The sequence below is a fragment of the Centrocercus urophasianus genome, unplaced genomic scaffold (assembly GCF_019232065.1).
Source record: "Centrocercus urophasianus isolate 14NV4802_14NV808 unplaced genomic scaffold, USGS_Curo_1.0 seq_12, whole genome shotgun sequence".
Taxonomy (NCBI): Eukaryota; Metazoa; Chordata; class Aves; order Galliformes; family Phasianidae; genus Centrocercus; species Centrocercus urophasianus.
The window spans coordinates 13370630-13390490 of NW_024884364.1; the positions used below are offsets into that span (position 1 = coordinate 13370630).

At 37.0% G+C, this 19861-nt stretch overlaps 1 protein-coding gene across 1 annotated transcript in view; it reads left to right on the plus strand.

The window, feature by feature from the left end:
• The window catches only part of EPHA3 (EPH receptor A3), a 205397-nt gene that overhangs the window by 37955 nt on the left and 147581 nt on the right, over window positions 1–19861 (plus strand). The window contains exon 2 of the mRNA XM_042810528.1: window positions 14035–14695. Within this exon, the coding sequence (XP_042666462.1) occupies window positions 14101–14695 (595 nt within the window). The 5' untranslated portion in view covers window positions 14035–14100. The remainder of the gene's footprint in view (window positions 1–14034; window positions 14696–19861) is intronic.

Consider the following 19861-nt stretch of genomic DNA (forward strand, 5'->3'; position numbering starts at 1 on the left):
TCTCTTATCCTTTTAGCGGTGATTCCCTCACTAGTGTTGGGGTCATTGTCAGGACAGCGTGGAAGGCCATATGGTTACTACTGAAGGGCTACCTCATGGGCAAATAGAGAGTTTCATTGTATTCTGGGTCTGCATAAACTTTAACCTCTAAAGCTACAATTCACCAAAATAAATAAAACAGTGAAATTCTTGTCTGAACTTTTTCCTATGCTATTGCAAGCGCAGAGAACATAGTCGAACACACTCACGTTTATTGATACATCTTCCCAGCTGGCTGTCATTTGTTTAGTGCTGTGTTTTTTGGGGAAGAAGAGGAGGGAGCATAAACAAAAGATCTCCCATGCGCAGCGCTTTTCATTTTGCGTTTGTCACAGTATGTAATCGGTGTCTTACTGAGAGCGGTGCAAGGTTAACTTTGTTTTTTTAACCACAGAACCTAAAAATGAGGCAATCTGAATATAAAGACTGCAGGGCTGTACTACTGAGCATGTTTTATATGCGAGCTAGTTATAGCACAGAAATGAAGCGTGAATAATTAAAAGTAAATTACAGAAATATTTTCAGCATCACAGCTAATGAGCACTGTTTAGATTTGGAGTATGATTCTGTATGATATTTAATCTCTGCAGTAAGGATAATGATTAGTGAAGTGTATGTCTTAAAGCATATGATGTTCCACTATACCATAGCAAGCTAGAAAGTGAAATATATACCTCACATTTACATACTTGGTCTTATGGAATAATTTTGCCAGTGTGATTATAGGCCAGAAGTTTGTGTTCCTGCTGATGTCTTTCAACCCCCCACATAGTAAGTATGTAAATATACCTATGGAATGAGATTTAGATGTAAGGTACTTTGTGGAGCTTCCCTAATATATGACAGTACATCTAGTATTGCATTTATCCAGTTGCTAGAAGATACTGACTTCTTGGGCTTGCAATGACCTGTGAGTTAGGTCTACAGTACACAGATAGTATGCAAGATGTGAGTAACCTTGTGTGAGCAACAGGTGGCTTGTTTGTTTTTTTTAAGTCTAGTGGTGGTGGGGTGTTGACTTATTTTATCTAATGATTTTATTTACCAAAGAGATTGAAATAGATTGAATTGGAATGCTGCCCAGTAGCTTACCTGAATATAGTTAACTGTTTGTTTCCTACACGTACCCTACATGTCCAACTATGCATTTCTTTACATGTTTAACTTTTGTGGTTCCCAGCGCGTAGGGTTTCTCAAATAATCAACTGTAAATTTTTAGAACCACTGTCTCTGATTTACCTGTAATGTAGAACTATGAAGATGAGCTACTGCTGTAGCTCCTCAAGAGTCTTTGATTAAAAGCCTAGCTGACATACTTTGTTTGTTTTTCATATTAAATTAGGCATGAGTTCGTCTTTCATCCCCAGCTTGTCATATGAAAAGTAATTGTTTAATAATTGTTTCAGAGCCTTGAGAAATTAAGAGCAACTTAGCCAGAGGTTGAGAAGATATCTGGACTATCTCCAGTATTCCCAGTCTAATTACTTTCTTCTTGTTGAATTGAAGCAAATTTGTCTTCGGAAAATATGAAATGTGATGTTACGAGTTTCTGTATTAAACATTTTTCAATTAAAATAACTGCAGAAATATGCACACAGCACTAACTTTTCCTAATTGCATGGTGAGAAAATTAATTTCCACAGAATTACAGTAAGAATGTGATAATTATCATTACTCTTTTGACCCAGCAGTTGACAAAAGAGTAGTAATCTTTTTAAAGTTACTTTTTACTTACTTAGCATTTTGAACTTAATGATTCTTGTGTGATTTCAGTGTGCTTAAATTTCAAGACCCTATGTGATATCTAGATTTAAAAAGTAATACTCTTACTATTTATATTTACTGCTGTTTTTGGCAGCACTGCCCAAACAGGGAGTGCAAGGAAACTCTGCCAGTGCTTTTCAGGTTCATCTCACAATTGCTTCTGGCTTAACTCTATTGAAGAGAAGTTACAGTGGCTGAGACAGGATTTCAGATGTTGTTTCCTATAAGAAGGTTGTGTGTGCATGTATGTATTGGTTTCTACAGGAGGAACAAGGCAATCTTAGGAGGAAAAATGTGGAGTTTTCTTGGCCTATTGTAGGGACCTGCTAATTTAATTTTATGAACCTTTTGTCCCACATTCAGCTATTTGATTATAAGCTTTTATGAGGGAGGTGGGTGCCACATTACTCCTTCTAGGAATCCATTTGTGCACCTGACCTTTATAAAGCCTGGCTCTGAGAATGATTGCCAGATTTGAATATGAGCCTTTGTCTCTACCCAGATAAAGAGGCTGAAGGAGAAGGCTCTCAGTGCAGCTAAGGGAAGGGAGAGGAGGTATGGTCTGTGGATATTACCATAGTCGAAATATGTGGCAGGGTTGTAGGAGGGATGAGGTTGGATGCTGAATAAAGATGTATGAGAGGAAACATCCAGGCAATAGGCTGCTGTAGCTGTTCGCACCAGCTGAGCTGAGACTGAAGAAGTGGATGTTAAGTATATGACATTAATGGATGACATGCCTGTTAAATCATTTTTCTGCTGGTAGTTCTGATGGTGAACTTCATAGTTTAAGTAACTAGACTCAAAAAATGAAGTCTCAAATGAAAGTGTGAAATGACGAAAGGATGACTCCCTAAGTTGTTAAGAAATGATATTAAGATGAGCCTGTGGAGGTGTGTGAGCGTGGAATGCTGCTTAGCTGAGGAATGTCAGAAATTAGCATGTGAACTAAGTAAAAAGCCAACAACCAAATTCTTCTAACTGATGGTAATTACAGTAGACAGCCTTTTATGGAGTTGACTGTGGGCTCCATCTGTCATGGAAGTTGTCTGATGTTTTCAAATAAAATTGTTGTCTCACGTGAATTTATGAGGCATTAACAGTGTTTCCTTTACACAAATTAAGCCTCCCCATTTCTAGATTAGTTCTCCCTCTAGATCATGCCAAGGAGTTGGAGTAAGTTTCCAGGAAAGCCAGGTGTTGTTGCAGAGATCTCAGTGTTTCCCTTCTGCTCTCTGCAATGCAGGACTCTTTCCTGTGGTGGGTTCTGAAGGTGCAGTGGTCATGGTGGAGGCCACAAAGCCTGAAATTATCCTTGGTTCGTGGGGCTGCCTGCAAAAGGGGCCAGGTTTTTGGATTCGCCGAGGAAGAGTGCTACACACAATGGTAACCTACTGGTCTGGTACTGAGTTGTTGATACAGTGCCCGCACCAGCATCATGTCTGCCTGAGAAGTGGCAATAACAAACAAATCTGGACCCTACTCATAGGGCATCTCTGTCCCATTTGTGTCTCAGATGAGCTGTGCTTACCTTCCAGTCAATGTGAAGGAAATTGTAGTGGTCCTCTGTGTCCATGGACATACTCATGGGGATGTATATCCCTTCTGGACTGATCTCTGAATAGTCAGTCATCCCTGGAAACCTGCCCTGACAGTCTCCTCTGTTTCCATCGCAGCACACTCTCCTTGCCAATTTCTCTTCATAGTTTCTGGAAAACCCTGGTTTGAAGGCTCTGGTATTAGAGCAGTTGGCATCAAGATTCCTGATAGTTTTTCCCATTTAGGTTGGTATTTAGAAAACAAGCAAATATTGTTAGGATTAAAGAGGAGAAAAAAAAAAAAAAAAAAAAAAAGCTATGTAAAATTTGCTCAGAACTTTCCTTCTGAATTTGGTTTAATCACTGAAGAACAAATCAGATTTTCTGTTGAGAAGTAGTTTTGTATGTATTTGTGTTACATGTGCTTGTGCAGTAGTACTGCCAATTATATTTATTAGCCCTAAATATTAAACAGCTGGCAGGATTCCACTGTATATAAATAAGACATTTGAGACCTGGAAGAATGCCATTTCTAATACAGCCAGCTGCTATGTTTTACAGTTACATTGAGCACAACACTACTGAATTTCACTGTACAGTCAGTGCTCTGTTAATGACAATAGGAGAACATGAAGTGGTTTGGGATTTCTTTAGGAAATGCCATTGTGTAAAAATGCATTGTTTTGAAAGACCGGCTGTACCAAATAAATGATACATTATGCACCTGTTCTGTGCATTTTGATGTAAATATTTTTGTGTTTATTATTTTTCCGGTAAATTCAAATCAAGAAATGGCAGAGATTGTTTTAAAAATGTAAATTGTTAAATGTTTGTGTGCCACAAACATTTTTCACTTCCACTATTGCAGTGGTATTTTCCTATTCATGCAGTGGTTTCATGTTTAGAAGTTCCCACTTGCTGCTGCTTCAGAAACCATGTTCTAGTGCTTTAAAAAAAAAAAAAAGTATAGAAATTGCTCCAAAAATAATACCTTCAATTTATCTTCTGGATACAAAGAGCACAATAACACTACTTGATAGAGGAAATTCTCAGCTATAGTCAACACCTCAACATAGTCACCACTGTTAGCTATGTGTTTTCACCAGTGATGAACAAATCTTGCATGCTGTGCTTATAAGATCTGCATGTAAAATGGAACATTGGTCAGAAGGTTCAACCTCTATTGCCATACCACCAACATCCACCTTAGATGTCATGGACCAAAAAACAAAATAAGAGGCATTACTTTTGGTGCAGCTCTTGTGTATAGGCATGATCACTCTTATTGTAGTTCAAATAGTTACTAAAACAGTGGTAAATATAGTCACAGTCTCTACAGGAATGAGTGCTTCTTTAATGATGTTGGTATACTCTAAAGCATGGCTAAATAACAGATTGCTTAAGTTTTAAAGATCTTTCAAGAATTATCATCGCTATTACAAGTATCTGACTGTATCTCCCTTTCAATTACTTCCTATTCTACAAATCAGAAAACTGAAACCTAAGTGTGGACATGAGCTATCTTCAGATTTACCTGGACAGCAAATAATAATTCGGAGGGGATCTGGTTTCCTTTTATTCTTGAATTGCTTGTCCACTGTCACTTCTCTGTAAAAGCTGACTTGTCAGTACATGGCAAGATCCACAGTGCCTTAGGGGAAACAGAGGGTAATGGTGGAGAACCTAATGCTTTTATGCTTAATATTTCCTAATTGATAACAGGAGCCATGTAACTACAAGTGTTATTTATAATATAAAGTGTAAAATCATCTCTACTTGCACCTAAGACAGTTTTTCACCGGATTGCTGTGTCCACAGTCTTGGGTGAATTCCATCTAGGATAAAATTCTCCTTGCTGAAATACTCATTGTTCTAAACAGCTGTTTATTTCCATCCCAGAAACAGCTATGTGTACAGTGAATCTTCCCTAGTCTATGGGATGTATGTGGATGAGAGGCTTTGTTTGGGAGTGATAGTTCAGTACAGATTTCAACCATGGGACTACAAAGTGAGGAACTCAACAGATCTTGTTAACTTGCAGAATAGATTAAACTCAAGTCTGTTTCTCAAGGAGACAAGAAGTTGAGAGAAAATAAAGTTATGAAGGTTTTCCTTGCCCGAGTTCTGAACCAGCATTTGAGTGCTGGCTTCAGTTGTCTGTTAGAGAGGTAAAGTCAGATGCTTTTCTCATTTGAGTGACCCTTTAACCTCACTGTGATTTAGGGAATTTTGCTTGCAGAAGGATGAGAATCAGCTGTCCTCACAACTCTGAAGACAAGGTACTCAGCTGTCTAGCAATTAGAGATGGAGGAAAAAGAGATGCCTTCTCTTTCTGCAGTTTGCTTTAATTATTAGTCTAGTTTTGCCATGATAGTTTGTATGCTCTTACTTTCTTAAATACTATGTGACTGTTAGTGCTTGGTATTGACAAATAGCGTTGCACGCTTTTCTAAATCCAATTACTGTAATATTTATTATTTTGAAAAGCAAATTAATGCATCTAACACTATTTTTGGTATTTTTGTTTACCAGCTGAGAGAAGAGAGTTGAGATTTGTGCTAAATTCTGTATGTATTTGTCATGCCTTGGAGAAATGAGGCTTATGTATGCTGAAAGATTCTGACCACTGTGACAGTGCTGCAGGTAGCAGAGGGAGGGAGTGATGGTCCTTTCCACCTCACTCTGTCTGGTCATATCATGGGGCACTGATTATCTCCAGTCAACCCCCAGTTTGCAGTGAGGACAGATGGGCTGCCTTGCAGTACATGGAGGCATTTTTTACTTTAGCTTCTTGCTAGCTCTGTGTGGTAGCTACAAATATGCAAGATATCTATGCTGTTCATGGGGATTGAGTGGAGGACAGGAAAGAGTAGAATATTGGAGGAAGAATAAGAAGTAGTTGTCTTGATCCTCTTGACATCCCTTCTAAATGTAAATTGTGTTAGAATACATTGTAATATGCTACTTGCAAAATACTCAACATTATTCGGCATTACTGTGAGATGAATGAACGCATTTTGTTTATGTTTTGTTAGCATATAATTTGTGTTGGTCAAATGTAATATCTGGATACTTTCAAGGACTTCCAAGGAGTTTCTCATTCCACCTGAGCTCATATCAGACAAGAAATTAAGATGTTTTTTTTTGGTCAGAATTGGTTGTAATTGTGAGACTGTTCTACTTAGTTATAAGGAAAACTTTTAGCTTTTTGTTTGAGTTTACAAACAAAATCTCCTAATTACAGTGTTGTGCCATTGGATATATTTAATCTGCTCCCACAGATGTGAAGGTTAGCATGTAATTGAGCAGAAGAGGGAATAACACATGAGGCTACTTCTGAAATGAATCTTAGATTGAATATTTTTGCATGTAGTTTTATACCAAAACAGCTTCCTTGAAACATTACATTCTTCCTGGTATCCCACTGAAGCCTTTTCATTTAACAAGTATAACTAATTAATGGAAAATGGTAAAGCCTTAAAATAGCATTAAGGAAAATTTTACCAAAGTCTGTGCTTAGATCTATATGTTTAGCAAAGGTAATTTCATTGTGTATATTCTTTGTTTGCAACTTTGATAACGCTAAAAACAGTGGAAGAGCACTGCTACCAGCAGGTAATTTCACTGATTTTTGAAAGCATAGAGGAAGATTACTATAGTGCTTCCCAAATTTATCAAACTTCCAAATCTGATCATTATCTTTTCTCTGATCTCAGCTAAGTGGTATTTATGGGGTTTGTGTCAGTGCCTTTGGTGATGTTATGAGGACAGTGTTTTCATACTGATGAACTGGTCTGGGCTGCGTTCTTCTCCGATATGGTCGCTGTGGAGTGTGGTTTTTTTTTTTTTTTTTTTTTTTTTTTTTAAGCAAAAGCTTTCAGAGCTCTTCCTTCCTGTTTCTATTCAGTTAAATTTCATTGCAGTGCTTTAGGAAAATTCCATTTGTTATTTGGATATTATTTCTAATTTCAAGATACTCTAAAATGTATGCTAATTTTTATGTTGATTGATTTCCTTGCTCCTCACAGTTTGCTTGTTGTCTGTAGAAGTCTCTATGAATACTTTTTTTTGCTTTCAAGGAGCTGAGAATTTAGTTTTCCTATACATACTCTACTGAACTTCACATACAATATGTTAAAGCCATGGTCAATGCATATAAAGTGTGATTATCCTAATGATCTGAATATGGATGTATTTAATGTTACAGTTAAAAAAAAAAAAAAAGCCTGTAGATCTAAGGATTAAACTAAAGGAAATGTTATTCATATAGTTTTAAATTCTAATAGCATTTCCTAAACGTGTGCTTCAGCAGGGCACAAATGTTCTGAATACCGAATAATGTGCAATGCAGGAAGATAAATATTAATTTAAATATGTGCTTATTTATTACCTATTTCCTTTTATCATGATGAAGAATTTTTAGGTCAAACACATAAATTGTCAGATTTTTTGTTTGTTTCTTTGATTATTGTTTGTTACGTTTTTTAATTAGATGAGTGGTGAATATTCTCATGCCTAACACCTTTCTTTTTCTTACCTTTTATGTCGTCAAGATATCAATTACATCAGACGTTTCATACCTAGCATGAATTATATTTTCACTTTATGAAGGACGACAAGCAGAAAGCTGTTAGGAAGTGGCTTGAAGATCATTTGAGTTCTTTTCTAAAGATACAAATGTCTGTGGTAGCAATGGCTGAGCTTAAAGGTTTGGTTTGCTACTGTAATTTTTTTCCTCAACCAAAAGGATTTCTTTGGTTTTCAGCCCCCTCTGAAAGCCTTGCCTCTCATAGGACATCTTTCATAGGAGATGCATGAGGTTTTATTTCAGTATTTCAACTCTGATAGTGCTCATACTCGGACTTAATGGCTGATGTCCCTCAAAAGCAGGATTAAGGATTCTTTGGCAAGTATTGAATGCAATAATCGAATGGAAGATTTGTCAGTGAGAATTAATTCCCTACGCTTAAGATAAATAACAGCACTGTGTAATACTGAAGGATTCATAAGTATTACTGTGACAAATACTTAAAAATCTGTTGTAATATCATCTTGACAAAGATGTGATAGGACCTGAATTTCTGCTTAAGAACATATTTATTGATAGCACTTCGATTTCTCCAAAACAAAAAATGAACTTATTTTTGACAAAGATGTATTAACATTTAATATATCTGCTCTTAAAGTTGTTTCCTGGAGGAAAAACAAACCAACAACAACAACAAAACCAAAACACTATGCAAAATACTTGTTTGTGATACAGATCACTTATTTTCAGTGGAATTAATTTTTCATCAGGAACTTACCTACAAGAAAGCTGGGGAGGGCTTTTCAATAAGGGCATGTAAGTGACAGGATGAGGGGATATGGCTTTAAACTGGAAGAGGGTAGACTTAGACTAGATATCAGAAAGAAATTCTTCACTGTGAGGGTGGCGAGACACTGGAACAGGTTGTGCAGAGGTTGTGGTTGCCTCCTCTCTGGAAGCACTCAAGGCCGGGCTGGATGGGGCTTTGAGCAACCTGATCTAGTAGGAGGCATCCCCACCTATAGCAGGGGGGTTGGAACTAGGTGATCTTAAGGGTCCCTTCCAACACAAACCATTCTATGGTTCTAGGAAACATCACCTTCAATTTCACCAGGGTTTTCTGTGACCTGTCAGCTGTAACTTTCCTCCTTGTGTTTTTTTTTTTTAAATTAATTTCATGTAAAATTACTCACTGAAGCAAAGACCATTTCTAAACAGTATTATAAAACAGCGTTGTGTCTCAAGTATTTGCTGACCATTGATCTCAGTACTTGATGGATTTGAATGTGTGTAATACAGTTTAAGAATATTTCAGTGTTCCATGTACTATGTGAAACCCTGACTTTGACTGTTTTGGTTCTCTGCTTGAAAATAGACTTTTTTTTTCTCTTAAAACTTAATAGAAATGCACAGAGTCTGCATTAATGTGATGGTTTTAAACACTGTGGCCTGTGTTTGTCTTCTTAGCATAAACTCTGGGAAATGGAACTACACAGATACACATGCACTTAATTGTGTGTATGTATACAAGAAAGAAGAAGATGCCACTTACTGGTTTTAGAGCCCAGAGGTGAATTTTGACAGCTTTCCAGGGAAGCTAAGTTCTTTGGAGACTGAAGTTCCTATGAGATTTGTGAAAATAAGCAGTAGGAAAAGAGAGGGAGGGAGAGGAGAGTATGTGCATTTAGTACTCCCAACAAGGAAGATACTTTTATTCACTTTTACCTTTTGTTAGACACCAGAGTTCGTGTTGAGCACCAAGTATGAGACATAGGTCTGTAGGATGTGTTGAGCTTCATTGATTCTGTCATTTATTATTACCATTTTTTATTGTAATTGCCTGGCAGTCAGGGAGTTAAAAAAAAAAAAAAAAAAAAAAGACACTATTAGTCTTTGGTATTCTGTTAGTGCATGTAAATTCTTAACATTTCACTATCTGAAACATGAGACTGCTATTGGAATGAACTTTTCTTTTGGAAAGGGAACTGCTTGAATGAGTAGCAGAAGGCAGAAAGTGTGTGTGCATGGGAAGGCATGCTGTTCTGTCATTGCTAAGCAAGGTGTAATAAAGATGGTGTTTTTTCTGGCTGAGGAATTGTACTGAATACTAAAAGCCAGCAGATGAGAGTGGGGTCAGTTTTCAGTATTAGAACGTTAAGTGTTTTTGGGCAGAGTTTGAATGAATGATGGTTCTGCAGTGGCTTATATGAACACCTTGTAGAGGGAGAAAGGCAAACCGACAAGAAAAATATTAGTTGTATTTTATTTGTTTAGAAATAACTTGCTTTGCAGGACTGGGGTGTCCTACCACGTGAAGATGCTCACATGAGGTTGTTTCTTCTGATTTCTCAGCAGTGTTCTCCCAGCCTGTATTCCAGAGCCCACAGTGAGTGTGTAGTTCAAGATGTGCTCCTATCTAGCCACAGTTAGAATCACTGAGTTATGTTATTTAAAATGGTGTGGCACCAAATCATGCCAAATATAACACACAAATTTCTTAATAGAAAATAAAATTGTAGGTAAATATCGTTAGTCTCAGATCACCAATGGAGTCACAGGGAGAAGACAACTGCCTGGATTACGGAAGTGCTTTGAAAAAATAATCTAACTCCGTTCTTAGGAGTTTTTTATTCCCTTTTGTTAAGAATTAAAAAAAACCAACACAACCAAAACCAGATTTCCAACACTCACTACTATAGGTATGTTCTGAAAATAAAAATCCTTTCTGCCCCAACTACTGTCAGTCAGTGTGATCTCAGCATGTGAGTTAGAACCTCTCTCTGAGGATCTCAGATACTTTTCTGTGCTGTGAAGAGCACCTGGCTCCTGCCTTAGGTATCCAAAAGTTGTGAAGAGGAATTCAAACCCATGGTTTGTTTAGAATTACGACGACTTGGGGATGGCAGTGTGGTAGTTTACTGGGAATAGCTGTGAAGTATGAGTAACATAGATGTCGTACTGCTTGTTTCTATAATTTGATCATCATCCTTATTGAAGTAATCAATTTACACAGATTTGATTCAGATTCTGATTTTAGGCACTCTTCCTGAATTTCAGTGACATATTTTTCACCTTAGTGCTTTCTAAAGCATTCTTTCTAAAGCATTAGCTCCAATACTGATTGTTTTTTGGCAATGTAAATAATTTGGTCAAGTTAGAACAATCTGAGATTGTCTTTCCTTCAGTGGTGCTACAGTATTCAATGATAGATTCGAAATCCTGTTGTGTATGTAAGTGGCAATGATATGGCAATCTACAGTAGTTTCCAAACAATTTGGTCTTCATACAAATTAATGGAGTGATAATTGTGCATTGCAACCTGTAGATAAAGAACATGGATGTGACATCCCCTTTGTCAAGCAATTCAGCTGCCTGCATAGGCATGCCAAATAAGAAAGCTATGAACAGAAATTGCAGTCAGACTTTTCCAAAAGAAAAACATCTGGATCTGACTGGATGTGTAAAATATGTTGAAATGGTGAGAAATTACATGGAAGAGAGAATAAGATCACTTATGAGTCAGTGTGAGCTGTTTTAAATGTCCATAAAATGCTTTTTTTGTAATCTTGTCAAGTTTCATCTAGTAGATGAACTTTGTAAATCAATTTGTGTTCATCCAGACAGTTAAGTAGATATATCCAGCTTTGTGGGAGGTGACAATGGCATCCAAATGGCTTTTTTGCACCATTGCTGGCTCAGAGGCTGTACCTGCACAGGGATAAGGGTAAATGACTGGGGAAGGTCCCACATTGAGCTTTGTGAACTTGGCAGAGGCTGAAAGCCTGGCAAGATCTTGTCCTTGTCAGCTGGGCAGCTACACGGTGCACGTTCTACTGGCCATGGGTGCTGGTGTGGTAACCTTGACCCACAGTCTCTGCGCTGCTGGCTCTTTGGTTTGATGTAGGCTGCTGTGTTTTAGCTGCTGTATGCTTATGCAGAGGCTGTGATTTTTAACTTTGCTGAACTAGTCAGGAAGAGATAAAACTTGTGTATAGTCAGCTCAATATAGTGAACTAAAATAAACTTTGTTTCTATTAAAGGGAGAGTATTTATACTGCTTTTATCTACTGGTTTAATAACATTTTTTAAAGTCACATCTTCAGGGGTGTGTGGACAATTTCATTGTGCAGATCAGCTCTGCACCCTCTACACTGCGGGTAGTTATTCCCAGACCTCCTTGAATTGGAACTGAGCACACTCAGATATTACTATGATATGGCCACATTCTTTCTGAATGTTTTCTCTGCAGTATATGTAGATCTGTCAGCAAAAGGTGCCTACATAAAATGAATGATTGTTGAACTGAGACCTTAAATATAGCATTGATGTGACGTGATTTTTGAGGGAAAATGCTTTCCTGGAAGAAATTAATCTTTGTGTGCTTTCCCTGAGGATGGCAGTGATTTCTCAAAACATAAGTATTTCTGTCTACTTCACATCTCACTCTAGTACTTCTACCAAGCAGTAGCTCAGTTTTAAGCTCTGTTGCTCTCCAGCTACACTGCATTGCTGCTGTGGAACAACATTTGTGCTGTGTGTTTTGTTTTGTTTTTCCAAAGGATGTATGTGGTTAACAGGGAAGCAAGGATTTCAATTGTTGTTGTGCTAGCATATGCTCCATTAGAATATGCTTTATTATCATTATGGGAGTTTAGCTTTTTGGTCTGTGTGATCAAGTTTTAAGAATAGAACATTGATCATGAGGCTCAGTGAGATCTTGGCAGCGTGTATAGGTAGATGACTGATGGCAATGGACAAAAGCTGTGGAACCAGACTCTTCCTCCAGTGCCCAGCAAGAGGTGAGAAGCAGTGGATAGACGCTGAAATACAGTAAATCCCATTTAGACATAGAAAAACATTTTACTCTGGGCACAACTGAATACTGATACAGACTGCTCAGAGAGGTTGTGGAGTGTCTACCTTGGAGGCGTGCAAAAACTTGAGTGGATGCAAGCATAAGCAGTCTGTTCCAAATGACCCTGCTTGAGCCGGGTGTTGGACTGGAGGGGGGGAGGGAAGGGCTTTCTGCCTTTATGATGCTATGATCCTGCCATAGGTACTGGTCATAGTAAGAAGTATTTTAATTCTAGTACTCCGGTGTTAAGACTTCTTCATTTCATGATATGACACGCAATATAGAATGGCTGCCAATTTTTTCTATGAACAGATGTTGAAGAACAATGTCCTTAAAAACAAAATAAACAAACAAGTGGTCATAGTCATCCATTCAGGGAGAAAGCTGAAAAAAATGCTTTTAAGTAACTCAGTTTTGTATGGTGAATGGCTTAATAATGTTTACTTGTAATTACACCTGTAGGATTTCATATTTTCCCATGAGTGGCAAATAGTTCTGTTCAGTAAGAGACTTCAGAAACCAGGTAGGACTGGTCCATGAGTAATTCGCAGATAGAAAACTCGTTCTTTCCTTTTCTGTGTCAAGTAAGCTTCTCAGCTTCAAAACAATAATATTGTGTTTTTCAAAAAGTATTTTAGAGTCATAGCCTGTAGAGTATACAGAAGAACTTAATTAGTAAGATTCTAAAGGTAAGTTTGCATTAATTTTTGAGAACTGGAATCTAGGCTAAGCTGAGCTCTGTTTCCTTACCTTACAACTTACAACAGTTGATCTTGCCTGAGATATGTCTGAAATAAATATAAAGCTTGTAACATTTTATTCTGACTAAATGTAATTTCAGCTGTAGTCAATGGGCTGCCTTTTTTTTTTTTTTAAACGCTAGCTGAACTTTGAATGTTGCTTAATATTTGAAGTACAGCTTGATTCTAACAGTGCAAATGTGGTTGTAGTGAGGACCCTCTGAGGTGTGTGGTTGTAATAAGGACACATTTGAATCACGATCAAAGGGACATCTCTGCATATAGCCTAAGAAACCTGATTTTAATAGTGTAAAACAGCTGTAGTACCTCTTTCATGACACGTAATAACTTGCTAAAAAGTGACTTCTTAAGAATGAGTTCTCCGTTTACTGAATGTTTGTTTTTATAGAAAAATATTAAGTGCAAGTTCAGCCAGACTTTTTATTGAAGTCTGAAGTATGATCACATACTTTGACTTTCGCTTTTAGCTGTATTTGTCTCTAAACGTGTTTTTTACTGGTATGCTCGTTAATCTCAAAATTTCCTTTTTTTCTTTTTCTTTTTCTCCAGTGGGAAGAGATTAGTGGTGTTGATGAGCATTATACTCCAATCAGAACTTACCAAGTGTGCAATGTTATGGATCACAGCCAAAACAATTGGCTGCGAACAAACTGGATTCCACGCAATTCAGCGCAGAAGATATACGTGGAGCTCAAATTTACCTTGAGGGACTGCAATAGTATCCCTCTAGTTCTGGGCACTTGCAAAGAGACTTTCAATCTGTATTACATGGAATCCGATGATGACCATTTGGCGAAGTTCAGAGAGCACCAATTTACAAAGATTGACACCATTGCAGCTGATGAGAGCTTCACCCAGATGGATCTTGGGGACCGGATTCTCAAGCTGAATACAGAAGTCCGCGAGGTGGGACCTGTTAGCAAGAAGGGCTTTTACTTGGCTTTCCAAGATGTAGGTGCATGTGTTGCCTTAGTCTCGGTGCGAGTGTACTTCAAGAAGTGCCCTTTCACTGTCAAGAACCTCGCCATGTTTCCAGATACAGTTCCTATGGACTCCCAGTCCCTGGTGGAGGTGCGGGGTTCTTGTGTCAATCATTCCAAGGAGGAAGAGCCACCCAAGATGTACTGCAGCACGGAAGGAGAATGGCTAGTGCCCATAGGGAAGTGCTTGTGTAATGCTGGCTATGAAGAAAGAGGCTTTGCGTGCCAAGGTAACGATGCACTCCATGTTCATAGCTCAATTATTAACAGGGCTTTCCCTTTATGTCCCTACTCTGTGTATTGGGTCATGTTAATTTTCTGCAAACTCTTGAGAGAAATAAATTAGTCCATAAAATTGCCATGGAAATGAGGCTTATTTGGTCTGTGTAAATAATGTAATTTAATTTTGAAATATTTGACAAGGTTAAAACATTGATTTTTAGCTGATACATTATGTAGCAAGTGTAGTTTCTCTTACCACTCTTGGAATTTCTTTTGGTAGATTATACCTTTCTCAAATGCATTTGTTATGTTGGAATATGTTGTTTTTTTTTCTGTGAGCGTTTCTTAATTTTGTGTCTGAATGTATAAGTAGTTAATATCTACTGCTGAGCTGCACTGATTAGTTGGGGTTGATCAGAAAAAAATATATACAATTTGTTCAGGTAGTGGTGTAGTACCTAAATGCAGATGCATTTGGAGAATTAATGTTTGAATATCAAATTGCATTTTCATGGAAATGCTCGTGTATTCAACTCAAAATCATTTTCTTCATACTTACTGATTTCTGCAAACTGTGGTTATGTGAATGCTCCCAAGAACAGAGACTTACACCAGAGACGATTTTTTTTTTTTTTTCCAGAAATGCTCTTTCAGATGTTATAAAAATACATAATGTATTTATCCAACTTCAAATATTAATCAAAACACTGGTGGTCTATGTTTTGCTTTTTACAGAAACATGGTGTGGATTTTTTTGACTAGTTAAAATTTTTAACCTCATTTCACAGAGCCTGGCTCTGTTAAATTGTCTTACTTAAGTAAATGAGTAGAAGTTAAATATAAATATCTGGAAAGGTCATAGATGGAGGGAGTAGTAGCTGAGATGTTTATTGTGTGGTGTGATGTGAAGGTATGTATGCAGATATGCACGTATCCATAAGAGCAGAAATTTCAAAGCTATTGATATTTTACTATTCTGAACCTGGCTGAGAAAAGCTTTTTCCTTTCTCATTAGTTTGAAGGCAATCTTATATAAACATAGCAGTGCTGGAGGGCTATTAGGGTCTGACCAAGCCAGAGTAAGTATAGCTGTGTAGTTGTAAAACGTACTCCTCTGATTATGGTGACTTTTTCACAAAAGGACAGGTAAGATTTGTAGGAGAGGAGTAAGAGTGTTTGATTTGATTTTGTTTTTGCTCTGAATATGAATAACGTGAGGAGTTGAGTATTTATTTTTCTGCATTTAGATACAGATACTAAGAACAAATTAAACTGTACTGCTAAGAGCTAAAATGAGGAGAGGATATTTTATTGTGCCTCAGCTAAGGCCTCCTATAGCTAAAAATGTTGGAAAGTTGATAATACTCTTCCAATTACTGCATGTAGTCTTGTTAACTACAAAACCTTTTGTCTTGTGGATAGTTGAAAGCTGTTGGATTAGAATTTAAATTACACATGATCACAAAAAGGCAATCACTGCAGAAAGTGTCAGACTGAAAATGAGCAAACAAGTGGAATTTAATAAAATACGTAAAATCATTTGATTAAGAACAGATTGTCAGGTGCTTGGGGAAGTCTAGACATAGAAAACTCAGCTCTCCAGAGATTAGGGTAATAGTGAGTATATGGCATAGAGTAATAGTGGGTTACCAGGGACATATATGGGTGTATCATGCATGATTTTGAAGACATAAAATCAGGCCATTGAAATACTTTTTTTTTTTTTATTTCCTCCACTTACTCACCAACCACTGATCAAGGGAGCGATGCACGATGAAACCATTAGCAGTAGTGACAGGTCATTCTGGTTTATTCTGATTTAACATATAATGTTCTGCTAACTTTTATTGGAAGTCATATTTATCAAATATTGTTGGTGTGATGTGATTGAAGTGATACTCTAAAAGCAGTCAGTAACCCAAAACCTCTGATTTGTTTGCATCTGTAATCCAGCAGGAGTTGAATTGTTCAGAAAAAGAGTTCAGTTTTAAACATATGTTTCAACCTCAGGCTGATGTTCACTCCTGCATCTATCTTTTTCTTTCTTTCTTCATTCTTTCTCTTTTTCCTCCCTTTTGGGCTGGGTCTTGTGGTTTTTCAGTCACAATCAAGGAGAGCAATGTAATCAGGACTGTTCAGTCTGAAGAAGAGCCAAAATGTAGTGTTGCAAGTATTGGCTGGAATGAAGGCCTTATTGGGGAAAAAAGAAATTGTTCAGTTAAAGTTTGAAATAGTACCAACATAGGAATTTTTATTTTCATAGTGGTCGGCAGCATTTACTAACTTGCAGTGGCCATCACTACTTGATCTCATTTCTTGAAATTAATTTTTGTTTGCTTCTAGAATGTTGTTTTCAGAAGCAGTATTATTTTGCATTAGCAGGAGATCATCACTGATGATTAAAATTAAGGACCCTAACGGTATGGCATCAGCCCATTTAGATTTCATTGAGAACAGTTTCTCTTGAGCAGTTATGAAGGCATAGTCATGCTCTCAAATGACACAAGCCTTTTTTTGTCATTGGTGTGATACAAACATAACCACATTTGACTCTGAAAAGCCTAGGCTGGACTACTAGGCTCATTAAGCATCTTGGTTCTTGTTGGTTAGGTTGTTGTTATGCTCCTGATCCTACCAACTAATCCCTATTTTACAACTTACTCAGCAGTAGGAAGCCGACTTGTTAAAGAATTGGGACCCATTTTGTCATTACCACACTTGTCCTCACTGTTCTGAGTGTGTGGAAAAATGATTTATCCAAAGCTAATTGTTTATCCTCTCCCTAAGGAATTCTGGTTTTCATAATCTATGTGAGTTAACAGTATGAGAATTAACACCTATTACAGCAAATATTTTTACACTTGTTAATTACTTTGTAGGAAGTGGTTTCATAGAAGTTAGAGAAGATGTTACATTTGGACCATTTTGGAAAAGCCATTTTTTCATAGTTTTTTTTTTCCTGTTAGCTATGTTAGTTATAATTAGTTAACTAAATATGATGCCTGTAATCCATTGTTTACTATTCATTATTGAAGCTTTGTTAACACATACTTCATAGTCATCCTAATAAATTATATTTTAATATTTTCTTGTTGAAAAGAACAACTTTACAATATCTTTTCCAAATTGTCTTCATGCCATCCTGATCCTTTATAGCATCTTCTCTGTTAGAATTACTGCTTTGACTTGTTTCAATTAGAAAATAACATGTGGTTGGAACTACACAGTGAATGTTACTCTTTCCGAGATTCTTCTGTCAGTTCCCCAGTCAACAGGGTTAACTCATCTTTTCCATTTTATCCATTAAAAAACAAAAACAAAAACAAAAAAAAAAAAAAAACAACCCACAAAACCTAGTGAATTAGATCCAAAGGTTTATCTGCCTTAATGTCCTTTCTCTGATAGTGGCTAATAGCAGATTCTTGAGGGGGAAAAAACAAACACAACTGTACGTAGCGCTACTTTTCTGGGTACATCTTTCATCTTCTACCAATCAGCTTTTTTCTTGCACAGTATTAAGATGTGTCTTGTAAGAAATACTATTTAATAGGAACCAGTATCTTGCCACCTGTTAACTTGTCTACTTTTTTGACTCACTTATTTTGGGCGTCTTTAAGTTTATATGCCCACGAATGTGATAGCTAGTCTTGCGTAGGAAAACATACCTTCTTGCTGTGTGTAAGCCTTATGTTTAAAGTCATTTAAATAAGATTTACCATATCCTTTTATAGTGAGAAAATAACTGTTGCCTTTTTAGCTTGGGTATTAATGATAGTCTTGATTTATCTTGTCTACTACTTGCTCTGTATTTTCCCAGCTCTAGGTCTATTTTAGTGCCTTCTTATTTGGAGGACAAGCTAATTTTTCCATACTTATCCTTTTTGACTGAGTTATCCATTTTGATTGCCCTTTACCTACTCAAAATAATGCGGCCTTTATAAAAAGGACAATGAGGCTGGCATGCAATATCCAAGTTACAAATACACAAAGAACTTATGCAGCGGCATAGTGTTTGGAAAGGAGCATTCACATCACCTGTCCAGTTAGTTATTTGTATGTGGAGACACTAGGCTCTGTTGGGTTTTGAATGATGGAGGAAACAGACTTCATTATGCGAAGGTTGGCTAGTTAGGGTAATAGTATCAAAACAAATGGGTAAATATAGGATAAACATTAGAAAAATTGTCTTTACTGTTAGTTCTGTAATAATTTGGTTGGAGAAATATTGGAAGACTCATTTCAGGAGATGTTTTTTTTTTTTTCTAAAGCAGTAACCAGATGATAAAGGAAATCTTGTACTAGCAGGGTTGGACTAATAAACCTCTTCCATCCCAAATGTGTCTATTCTGTTGTTGATTTATTTCATGCACTTTAGAAAGCCTAGCTGGACATGAACCTTTTTTACACTGATATTATCATATAATTAGCAAACATGCAGTGGGCAATTATATACCTACATAGAGCTGTGAGCTTGAATGTTCTTTTGAGTACTGCTGATAATGGAGGCTTTCACTGAAAAAGTCTTTGTGACTCACCATCAAGTGGAAGGTGAAATTGGTGTGCCTGAAAGGAATGGCTCACTAAGCATTGAATTATGTTTTCAGCACACTACCATGTCAGTGGTTAGTTCTAAATTTTAGTTGCTGGAACTCCAGTAGATCCGAATTGTACATTTTCTCATGATGCTATATAATAAAATCGTAAGTTTAACCTCAAGTGACTGATACATTGTCTATAACAAAGCCAGAGGAAAAAGAGAGGTTTTAATCTGATGGTCCTTTCCCTGTGTACATCATTTTTAGCAATTAATCATGTGGGCTGAATTGGAGGAAAGGGAGCAAGGGGTGAGGGAGGGAGAGGTGAAGCGTGCCTGGTTATTGAAAAAAAGACTCCACGAAATCTCAACTAACACTAAATTATTCAGTGCTTTAAGTTGTGTATATATATCCCAAATCATATTTCTCTCTCTGTGAGTTTCTGGTGATACGAAAGGAATGCCATCTGTGGCTGCTAAATCCAAACCATTACATTTGTTGCTTAATTCTTTCACTAGAATGGGTACTGCACTTGAAAAAGAAGTATGTAAAGCATCATTAATACTTAGGATGGAAAACATTCCTCTTTTCTTGGTTATGCTTTTAATAATCATTTTGTCTTTGAATTAGTAAATAAAC